The sequence below is a fragment of the Argiope bruennichi genome, chromosome 10 (genome assembly GCF_947563725.1).
Source record: "Argiope bruennichi chromosome 10, qqArgBrue1.1, whole genome shotgun sequence".
In the NCBI taxonomy this organism is placed as follows: domain Eukaryota; kingdom Metazoa; phylum Arthropoda; class Arachnida; order Araneae; family Araneidae; genus Argiope; species Argiope bruennichi.
Window position 1 is genome coordinate 48,604,662 of NC_079160.1, and position 12,753 is coordinate 48,617,414.

Sequence of the window (12,753 nt, forward strand, 5' to 3'; positions counted from 1 at the left end):
TGAATCGAAGATAGAAAGATCAATCAAAAATGTTTTTTATCTTCCTGCTAGAAAAGCTGTTTATAAAGTACATTTTGTAACGTTACCAGAACTATTTTTAACTATAGTAAAAACTTAACTACATTATATTAAATTCCAAACACAGAAAAGCCAGAAATGTTACAAAAAAATGGCATATCGTAGCGAAAATTTTCTTTTAAATATAGTAATTATTAACTTCTGTTAGCAATTATATCAAATTTTCATAATTATAACGGTCAGCTACAAAAAATTTTGCTAATTGAGGAGAAAATGCATTTTGACATACTTTTGAAAATATGCTCGGACCGTGGTAGTTGGCTGGCAAGCGCAAGAAGTGACCTTGAATTATTTCAGGTAGGTCATTTCGTCTTCACAGAAATATGCCAGGGGGGATGGACAGCCTTTCCTATGTGAGAGAGACAGACCTCACACTCTGCAAGTCACTGTTGCCCAAACTACCTTTTCCCCATTCAAATACCCTCAGATCGTCTAATACCTATAGCGTTCGATTCTATTGGTCAGAAGGGTAACAAAATGGACACGACGAGAAATGATGGTTTCATTCTTTTCTATGTTCGTCCCAGCGTGATTTACAGTTGATCACCACAGGAATGTAAAGCACGGTGAAAGTTTCTTTTAAATCCCTTTATTGTAAAACAAGATCAAACTTTCAATTAGCAGGTGAGAAACATCGAAGAGACCATGCCTTATTTTTTTTCTTATAAGAACTAATATCATTATTTTCAAAATTATTGACACTTATTTAGAAGGAAGTAGCATCTTAATGAATTTTAACATGAGAATATACTTTGCGATATTCAAAATATTTAGTTAAAATGTTTAAAATTATATTAACCGTTATATTTCCATACATATATTTAAAAAATTCTGAAATCTTTGCAGTATATTACAATACACTCATATATTATAATTCTACATTAAAAAGAGATACTTTTAAAAAGTATTTTTGATAATCACATTAGAACAATTATTATATAATATAAAATACTCAATAAGAACAAGGAATAAAATGAAAAATGATAAATCTCATTATATGTAACGAAAAAAAAAATGATAAAACTGAAAGCCATTTTATTGACGAAAACACGTGACACTTTAAAAAAAAAATCCACGATTTTTCTTCAGAATTCTTAGTTATATAAATACAATGTATATAATAAAACAGTATTTAGAATAACATTGATAAATAATGCAATATATAAAGAATGTAGCAAACGATAAAATTCTATAAAAATTAATAAATAAAACCGATAAAATTCTGTCCAAATCAGTAATTCTTTCTCACATGAATTTAGAGAATAATGCTATTTTATGGTTGATACGGGCATCTATTGTTTATAACAGACGAAAGTGGAAAGTAGCATTTATAAATGGTAAATTTAAATTATGAAATCAAAGGCATTTTTAATCAATTGTTTCTTTTAAAATTCTTCATTATGAAAAAAAAAATAATCAATTTTTTAAAGATATTTAACTTTTAAATATTTGAATTAAAAGAAATCTAAGATTCAATAGAATTTTAAATCATTAATATTTTATTTGAAACTTTCATTTTACTTAATGTTTACTAGAATGAATTGATGCAGTTATTTTTTTTATGCAACATTCGTCCATGGATATTATGATCAGAATAAATCATTTAAATGTTTAAAACTCTCTACTATTAATGCCTTTCTTGTTAAAAAGCTTTTCACAACAGTCAATATCAGTAAAAATCCATATATCTATAATATCAATTTTTAAAGATAATTAACTTTTAATCAGGAGAAATCTATGATTCAGTTTTAAATCAGTAATATTTTTATATGAAATTAACATAAATGACACAAATCTTATTACTTATTTTCATTCTTCAACAATTATTTACTTAATGCCGGAATATTCTATAAAAATATACTGTAAGTATTGCTATGTTGTTGTCATGCCTTTTCCGATAAATAATATTACTCAAAATAATAAAATAACTATGCGCATGCAACTGAACACTGCCAATAATTCAGATAAAGCTTTCTTTTACATAATTTTTACAATTAAGATTTGCTTCAAACCGATGTTAATTTTTATCTTTTTTCAAGCAACTTTCGTCTATGAATATTATGTTCAGAACAGAAACATTTAAATGTTAAAACTCTTTACTGCAATTGCCTTTACTGCTAAAAACTTTTTCAAAAAGTTAATATTAATAATATTTCTTATAATTCATAATATCCCACAAGTAAAGCACAAAATCTGTGACACTCTCTAAGTGATATGCTGAAGATATTGCTATGTTGTTGTCATGTCTCTTTCGATAAATAATATTATACTAGTAAAATAACTATATGTATACAACTGAATACTGCTAATTATTCAGATGAAGAATTTTTTACTTAACTTTTACAAGAAATATTTGTTTCAAACCGACATCAATTTTTATGCAATTTTCACACATGGACATTATGTTCTGTTCAGAACATTGAAATGTTTAAAACTTGCTACTACAACTGTCTTATCTGCTAAACAGCATTTCATAAAGTTAATGTCAGTAACAGTTTTATAACGCATAATTTCATACAAGAAAAACACGAAATCTGTAACATTCTCTAAGTGATAAAAAAATGAGGAAAATTTACCTGAATATTAACATGTGGCATCAACAAGTAACCAAGGAGACATATGTCTCCTAATGGATCCGCTGGCACGCATCGAAATTTTAAAGAGTCACTTCTCTTGTACAATCCAGCACGCACCAAAAATGTATAAAAGACATCTAACAAAATCCACACACACACACACTTGTTCAAAGAAACTTTCAAAAAAAAAATTATCCTTTAAGTTATATTTATCCGGAAGAGAAGACCGGGGAAAAAAAACTACATCATGCACAAGAATTTTCTTTTTGATGGATATTTCCTGCGCTTGTCACACACGCGAGCGCAGTCCGTTCGCTCAACCACTGCTAGAGGGAGGAATAAAGATGTGAAGAACTACGGACTCGGTATACCTCTAATAATCGCACCGACTCCGCCGGTAGAGCTTGTTTTTATCCGACTTCTGGTCACGTGACGACCACTGCTTGCCAATGGGAAGTGAGTACGGGATATTTGGCGCTGGATGTTCCGTTTTTTTCCACGACGTTGTCTAGTTAGCGACCAACTCTCTAACAGAGTGATGCGGAGAACTTTATTGTAAGAGACTGGAATTTATCGGCATCGTGGGTGGGTGCGAGACAGTTATCGGAAAAGAAAAAAAATAGTTTGCTCTTCATTTCAGTATTATTTTTTTTTGCTCGTTGAGTAGTTGCGTTTTTGTGAAACAATGTTGCAAGTCACTCTTGTCTGTATCTATGAGATCGTGCGGTGTCAAAAGGCTAAAAGTTTTAACTTCTTCTTTTATCTATTCTTTTATTTTAAAAAGAGTTATTAAGCTGCGCCATTTCAACTCTTTTGATTCCAAAATATAAATATAATATAAACTGTCTTGTAATGCAATTATGGCAGTCATCTTTGACAGTATTATGTAAATCCTTTGTACGAAACAGATTTTTTTCCCCACCTTTGCCAGTAGGCATGAGATACGCAAAATAATTATCTGAAATTTTTTCCCCATCCTTTGAAACAGTATAGTAAATAGCTCTGGCTGCATTTGATTCCGTTATCAAAATCAATATAATTAAAGAGCAACATGTTTTTTTAGCTGTTTTGTATAATAGTTACAGTATTAAATAATCGTTCCTAAAAATTAAAATGTAACAATGAGACAGTTATCGGGGGAAAAAAAGTTTGCTCTTCATTTCAAAATTATTATTATTTTACTCGTTGAGTATTTACGTTTTTATGAAACAATGTTGCAAGTCACTGTTGTCTGTATTTATCAAATCGTGCGGTGTCAAAAGGCTAAAAGTTTTAACTTCTTCCCTAACTCTTTTTTCAAAAAAATAGTTATTAAGCCTAGCCATTCCAATTCTTTTGATTCCAAAATATAAATATAATATAATAGTACAATTGTGCCAAACATTTTTGATAGATTTTATGGAAATCCTTTGTATGAGAATGGATTTTTTTATTTCACTTTTGTCTGTAGATGTGAGAAATGCAACATAATTACCAGAAAAAGTTTTCCACTGTATTGTTTTTTTTTCACCATTTGAGACAACATTGCTAATAGCTTTGACTACATTTGCTGAATACAAAGATATTGAAGAACTTTTTAATATATACTGTACAGTATTTTGAATATGATAAATAAAATAATTGAACAATCATATTATTAACGATATTTTTGAAACTGGAATGTCTTTTATACATTTTAATGCGTTTTCTCATGATGTAAATAATTATAATATTTACATCAGAATTTATAAGTTCTATAACTAGTTTAATAGTGAAAGCCGAATAAGATGTTTCGAATAATTTTATTTACAGCAATCAATGCAATATAATTAATATATAAGTAACTTCTAAAACATAAAAATTCATTAATTGAGGTATGCAAAATAATTATCAGAAAATGTTTCCCACCGTATTATTGTTTTTCCCCCACCACTTGAAACCGAATTTTAAATACCTTTGGTACATTTGATTTCATTTATTAAAATCAAAATAATTAAAGTGCAACGCGTTTCTCTAGCTGTTTTGCAGAATAATTAGAGTTAAAATAATCGTTTTTAAAAATTAAAATGCAAGATTTTATAACTTGACTAATTTTTATCCCAAAACCTTCATTCTCATTTTAGGTTTTAAATTATACATTAAGAAAAAAAAATAATTTAAAGAAATGACATGTATTTATCGGATAACAGAACAAAAAATAAAAAATAAATAACGGTCATGATTTCTCAATTAACTATAAGAAATATAACTTTTCTAAACTACATTTAATTCTCCATCTAAAGAGAATAAATAGAAATACTATTCTTTAGTTGTATTGATATCTTTTTCTGTTTTAATAGCTTCTCTATTATTTAAAAAAATCAATTAATGAATTATAAACTAAACGGTTCAGTTAAATCTATTTATTTAGAAAAAGTCTTACTATGAAATATTTCAAATCAACATAGTTTTCTAAATTATTTTTTTCGTTCCTAATACGGTAGAATTTTACTATGTATTTGATAAGAGTTCTGAATTTTTCGAACCAACCTAGTTTTCCAAATTACTTTTTTTGTTCCTAATATGGTAAAATTTAATGAAAAAGCATTATCAATATTTTAATGACTCATCAGAAGGTCAGGACGCATAGTTGATGAATTTTAATATAAATGATGTATTTTATTAAATAATTTATTTGAATGAAGTGTCTTACATCGGAATACCAAACTGTTTGCTTTAGTTGGAGATGCACAGATTATTTTGATTATTTATTTAAACCTATCTTATTATTGTTATCGTGACTTCATCTGTAAATGCATTTTTCTGAAACAAAGTTGCAAACGATAGTTGGTTATATCCAATTGCAAGTTGTCAAAAAGCAAATAATTAAAGTTTAACTTCTTTTCTAACCGGTTTTTAGAGTGATACGCCGACCTTTTTGATATCAAATTATATGAAATTATAATCTCATTTTGAATATTTTTTTTGTCTGTCAAGAGACAACACTCTTTAATTAAAAGGCAATCCAATTTTAACCGTTGTTTGTCGGTCTCGTTCCTCCACGGTTTTGTATCTTCGTTGATTTTAGTTCCCAAGAGACGAATGGATTATTATTATTTTATTTTTGAAACCTTGAGGAACATGCTTTGTTAGTATTATTAGTTTTCTTTGTTAGTTTCGAATCGGTGATTTTATTATTAAAAGTATGTAAAAAGAAATATTATGAAGTGTCTAGAAAAATTGATAGATATTTTTACAACAGAACGAAATAAGGCACACCAAGATGTTAAATAGCTTCAGTTTATTCAAATGGCAAGGTAAAAAAAAAATGTTGCACAGTGTAAAAAAAAAAAAATATTCTATAGCCTTCATCTGTAATGAAATGAGAAACCTTTTAAAATGAAACAGAAAGAAATCAAAATATTCTGAGACCGTTTAAATCGTTTGCAATTTTTTTCCATTGAAGTTTTATTAGAAATTTAGTAGAGTAGTTGGTAAAGAAAATGTTCCGTTATCAATGCATTCATAATATCTTTTTCTGCATAAATGATAACATTTTCAGGTGTGTTTGACGATGCATATATTATTTAAAGAACTTATCTTAACCCTTCTTTGCATGATGATGGAAATTTACATCATACTATTTAGTGAACAATAAATTGTACTCCATAACAGGTGTATTTTAAATTTGTTGTTGCTGGCAACTTTTTTTGCATAATAAGAAACGTAGCTGTAAAAAAAAAAAAAAAAAAAAAAAAAAAAAAAATCAAATATCACAATCATTATAGCGGATGTGAACTTGTCATTCCGCTGTTTGTTGTGGTTGGAAGAAATGTGAGATTTCTTGAATATTTTTTCATAACTACTCTGAGAATTTTTTGCTAATAAACGCGATAATGAGTGGTAAAATTTATAAGAGAGGGACATTGAAGATTTTGTACTGATCTTAACATGTAAATTTGCATGATGATGGATATTTCCATCATACTGTTTTTTAATTATTTTATATTATATATTTGTAATAGGATTTTTTAAAACATTTTTCCTTTAATCTAAAGCATGAATTATATCACCCTTATTTATTTCACAAAAAAGAAAAAAAAATCATGCAACGAACAGTTAAGAATAATACAAACAACTCCGTGACAATAAAAGTGCTCTTTTTGTTTCGCTTTACGAAATAAATATAAAAGCATTTAATTGTACGTGCTAATGGAAAAATAGTCCTAAAACCAAAACACATGGTTGAATTTAAATATTAAAAACATGAAAGAGCAAAAAAATTGAATTATTACCTTTTTTTTTACAGTCATGTATTAGAAATTATCATATTATGATTAATATAATAGTATAAAAAAAATTCTTACAGAAAAATTCACATTTTTTTCTGAACAGAAAATTGTTTGTATATAAATCTAAAAAAATTACTCATCAGAAATTTGAGTAAATTCAGATAAAAATGTATTGAACATAAAATTAATTGTATACTAATCAAAAGCAAAATTAATCATCAGAAATTTGAGTAAATTCAGATAAAAATTTATTGAACAGAAAATTAGTTGTATACTAATCAAAAGCAAAATTAGTCATCAGAAATTTGTGTAAATACAGATAAAAAATTATTGAACAGAAAATTAGTTGTATACTAATCAAAAGCAAAATTAGTCATCAGAAATTTGTGTAAATACAGATAAAAAATAATTGAACAGAAAATTAGTTGTATACTAATCAAAAGCAAAATTAATCATCAGAAATTTGGGTAAATTCAGATAAAAATTTATTGAACAGAAAATTAGTTGTATATTAATCAAAAGCAAAATTAATCATCAGAAATTTGAGTAAATTCAGATAAAAATTTATTGAACAGAAAATTAGTTGTATACTAATCAAAAGCAAAATTAGTCATCAGAAATTTGTGTAAATACAGATAAAAAATTATTGAACAGAAAATTGGTTGCATACTAATCTAAGGTAAATTAATCATTAAATTATCATAAAATTAATATAAGTAAATACAGATAAAAATTATTATTAATATACTTACATAATAAAATAAAATGGTGAGATCTTGTTAAAAATCCACATGTTGATCAACTTTTAAAATTGAAACACTTTTTTTTTCACAGGCATATAAAATCTGCTCTAAAATTCCAAATATAAGGATCTTTGTATTCTTTTGACGATATTTCACTTATTCTTAAAATAAATTATATATTTATATATAAAAAAAATTCTTCTTTTCTAGTGAAAGTATATATAATTGTCAATAATTATACATTTAATCTCTTGCAATAAATCTTCAACATTCCAGATTGCTGTATTCCAGCAAAATCCCGCAAGGCAAATGGCGAGTGACATCTTAGAATGGCTTTTTATGCTCGAAAAGAAGTGAAAAGAAATAATGCCAAATTGATGATGGAATTGCTGATGTAAGAGACCGAGAGAACATTTTTCATTTTATTCTTATTAGATTAATACTAAACAAATCTTAATTTGTCTAGTTATAAAAAAAACAGTTTTCATTTTTTTTTTCTTTATGATCTTTTACAGTATATACATTCTTAAGAAACTGTTGAAGTTAATGGAAAAAGTAAATAAATCCAAATAACAATACCTTTCTGCAACTGACTCAATTGATGTGTTTTCCTCGATATATTTATATTTATTTTGAAAAATACAAACATGCGGTTCTTAAAACTGGTACTGCACACTTCAGTCACTACCTGGCCGTGACAAATAGAGCGAATTAAACCACATTCTTTTTTCTTCATTTCTAAAACCATTAGTTGAAATTTTTTTAAAAAAAAATAAGCTAAAAATTTATGCAAAGACAGATCTAAAAAGTTAACTCAGACTTCAAGACTTAATTAAAATAATTTATAAAGATAAGATTATAAAGAAAAATAAAATTAGTTTGAACGAATTTGCTTAAGAATTAGGCCTATTATTTATGTTAATATTTTGTTCATGTTTCCTGCCTTTCAGTTCAGCATTACGAATTTGTGTTAATAAGTGAAAAGTTTATATCCTTTAACTTACTTTTTCTCTAATAAATTTTTGAAACGTGCGATGCAATATATAAACATATATAAACCACCAGTACAGAGCCTTCAACTTTAACTCGACACGATACTGACAACTGCTTCTATGATTCACTGAGCCACGGTTGCGTTCACATTGAGGTAAATGGAAGGCTTAGAACTCAATAAGAAGTGAGAAAATACATATCATAACAGTAAGGTTTGGTATAACAACTTTGTCTTCTGGTATTGATGGTCAAGGAAATGAATTCTGCACGGCTTTTTTGTTATCCGGCCAGTTGTTCCACCACATTAGAACTAAAACTAGGGCGTGTGTTGTAATGCAAAAATTTGCGTTGATCTGAAAGAATTTCCGTATGAAAATTTATTTATACACTCAATAACCATTTTTTACGATGTTAAAAACATTCATCAAAATTCAGAGTTCTTCTGTATTTTTTTTTTCATCAAAACGGCTTCAATGTATTATAAAATATTAAATCGTTCAATTAGCATTAAAATGTAATATAAGATCCATTTTTAAATAGATCTACATGATAGTTTTCACACAATTTGTACTTAAAATTCCGAATCAGATTATTTGTGTTTATAGAAATCTTAGCAGTAAGAAAATAGAAGCCATCGCAACAAAAATATTTATAAATAACTTAATTATGCAAAATTATACCAATACATATTCATACTTCAAAAAATTTCACAGTGTAAGTAAAAATAGGATGTTCATGTATTTTAAAATTTTATTCATAAAACTCCGTTATATAAAATATTAAAAATATGCATAAAATGTCCATTTGGTAATCCCCACAGTATAAAAGTAGGATGATTCCAATTGAGTAAACAAATAAAGCCACCCTCAAAAATTAATTTTTTTTTATGTATGCAAATGCTGGGCATCAGAAGTTTTCGAACACCGAGCTTCTGTTATCTTTTCCTCTCTTAAATAATCTTAATTCGTCTTAAAAATGCACAATGCATTTTATGATACAATCGTTCTTTTTTGATATATTTATCTTTATAAATAACTATAACAATTTCAATGAGCCTTTGGAATTAAAAATGTAATAAGATAAAAGTAAACCAGAGAGGTATAAAAGAAATTAACGGGATCTGAAATATGTTATCTAATTAGATATTGTGATTAAAGAAGAAAATAATAACACATTCAAATAAATACTATTTTGAAACACGATCTTCACATTTTGAAAATGTACTGTAATCTGAAACGAAAACTCAAAGATCCCCCTTTTTTTATAGTTTTCTTAAAAATGCAAGATAATGCATGTGCCTGAACATATAAATCATGCCCTTAAAATATAATCACAAACGGACTACTCCGACCCGCCGGAACACATACGGAAAAACTTGAATGACCGGACAGCAGCAACAGCAATACTGGAAGGGAGCTGTGGTTGAATCCTAAGGGCCATCACCGGCCATGGTATAACCCTTCCCGAAGGAAGTACGCCCCATCATCGATGGAAGGAACCAGAACCCCCCTTCCTTTTCGTGTATCCACAGGGGTGGCGAGAACCAACTCCCATACCGGAAGCTTCTCATCCTCAATTATGAGGTCCCCCCCCCGTTGGGAAGCTTGAAAAATATAAAGTGAAACTCGATTAATTCTAAACTGATAGAAGCATAACAAAAATTCGGTTTCTCGAAAAACTCAATTCAAAACTTTGTCTGCAATCAGTGTCGAATTTCGACATGTTGCGGTACTAGGAAATATTTTGGGTGAAATATTAATTTTATTTTACCACCTTTATAAATATATATTTATTTATCTATTATGACTCCAAACTATTCTGGATACATTCTATATACAATATTTTTGAAGCAGCTGTTATATTTTATAAATATTCTGTGAGTGTAATGAAGCTTATAAAAATCTGGCCAATTATATTTGATAAAGGGTTAATATTATCCTACCATTTTTATCATTTGTAGAATATATAATTTTGCAATCTAAGGAATCATAGATTGGCCAGTCCGACCTACCTGAAGGCACACGGAAAAACTTGAATGACAAGACCGCCGCAACAGCAACACTGGCGGAAACTGTGTTTGAATCCAAAGGGCCATCACCGACCACGGTACAACCTTTCCCTAAGGAAGTACATCCTGTTATCGATAGGAGGAGACAAACCCCCACCTTTTCCTATACCCACAGGAATGGGGAGAACCAACCACCATGCTGGAAGCTCCTCATCCTCAATTACGGAATGCCCGCCTCCCCCTCGTGGGAATGCAATCTAGAAAATAAAGTTTTTTAATTGATTTATTTTCTATCCTTTCTCAGTTAGCTTTCCTCGCTGTTTTGTTGAAAATCCACCACTGTCAACAATGAGGTACACATCACAGAAGAAAGAACAATGCCTTTAGATTGAAAACATCCATAAAAATATATTTTCATATTTAACAGTTAAAAAAATTCTTAATAACTAATAAAACTTTTCTTATTATATAAGTGATTTCAATAAAAAAAAATCACAATGATTATTAGTTAAAGTTTAGTAACTTTTAAAAAATAATATCAATAATTAAATTAATGATTTTAAATAATAAAGACTACAATGAATACAACAGTTGTGCGATGAATCTTCAAACTAAGCTACGATCGAAAGTTTCGTTTATAATCCTCCACTCGCAGTTTTCAACAATATTTGGAATCAATAATTTTATATTTTATGTATCCTCATTTTATTTATTTTGTTGATCTAAACGAGTAACGAAGCTGAATCATGCGCGAAATTGCGCCATGTGCAAGCAAGCAATAGAGCTATTATCACATCTTACATAATATTAATATCAGTTCAAAGAATGCAGTGTCATAATCTGAAACATCATATTTTCTTACATAAAAAGAACTTTGTGATATAAAGCAAATTCAAGGAAATCATTTAGATGTAAAATACTAAATATCAAAATAAAATTGTATTTGTGCATTTATTAGCTTATGCTTTTAAAAGTAACTGTTTTTTTTCCAATGAATACAATACGCTTGCTTTAATTTTGGTTTCGGCAATTAGTGATTTTTTTTTTCTCATACTTTTTTTTTCCAATTCATACCTTTCTTGTGGTCATGCGGTTCAGGCAGAAAAACATCAATTCCAAACAATGATTAAAGTTAATATATAACAATTAATACGATCAATTTTCCTTGAGTCAGTACAAAATTCTTTTTAATTTATCTTCTTTATTGACTATAAACAATCGTTTATTTACATGGCATTTAAATCTAACATTTTTGAGTGAATGCTCTTGATGAAATGGTGTAAACTTGATACATCATTTTCAATTTAGCTCTACCAAAAAAAATGCCAAAAATATTAGGTAATGGATTATATGTGACGTCATAAATGCATGATATACGTAATTGTGAATGCTATGTAATTATTTAACTAAGCCTTATCCTGTATATTGAAGAGACTACGCAATTTCTTATGCTGCGACATTACTTTCTTGATTCCATTTGCAGTATGTACATTGACTTTCAAAATTAAATTGGCGTTGTTAAAAATGATATGAACATGTATTGGATCCATTATATTATGAACATAATTTTAAAATATACTTTTCAACTTCAAAAATAAATAATGCTATTTATTAAGGATTCGTTAAATTATATGTTTTTTTTTAAGATTCTCATAACGTTTATATTGATAGTGAAATGATCTAAATAATGCATTTGATGTTGCCAATATCAAAGTATAAATTCTTAATTAAATATTTTATTTCATAATAAATTGTAGATTTGAATAACACGCTATTAGTGGAAAATTAATTCGTACCGTAAAACAAGATTAAACGTTTTAATAATAACTTTTACTTATTGATTAAAATGAAAACTTTAAATAAACTTAAAATAAAAACTTAAACTAAAACATGATACATAGGAAAAAAAGAAAAAAGAGTAAAAATAACAATAGCTGCTTAGAAAAAAATTATTATTTTCTCACGAGAAGATATTTTTTTTAACCACCTTCAGAAATTATACGAGTTCCTAGTAGATAAAGTAATTGAACTTTTAGTCTAAAGTTCGTTGAGTTCCAATTTAGAGTGCGACAAATTAGTATCGTTCAGATTGTCCTGTAATTGGG

At 27.8% G+C, this 12,753-nt stretch overlaps 1 protein-coding gene across 1 annotated transcript in view; it reads right to left on the minus strand.

Moving 5' to 3' along the window:
- LOC129989050 (fibroblast growth factor 8b-like) overlaps window positions 1-3,018 on the minus strand; it is a 92,138-nt gene extending 89,120 nt beyond the window's left edge. The window contains exon 1 of the mRNA XM_056097364.1: window positions 2,655-3,018. Within this exon, the coding sequence (XP_055953339.1) occupies window positions 2,655-2,668 (14 nt within the window). The 5' untranslated portion in view covers window positions 2,669-3,018. The remainder of the gene's footprint in view (window positions 1-2,654) is intronic.
- Between the last annotated feature and the right edge of the window lie 9,735 nt (window positions 3,019-12,753).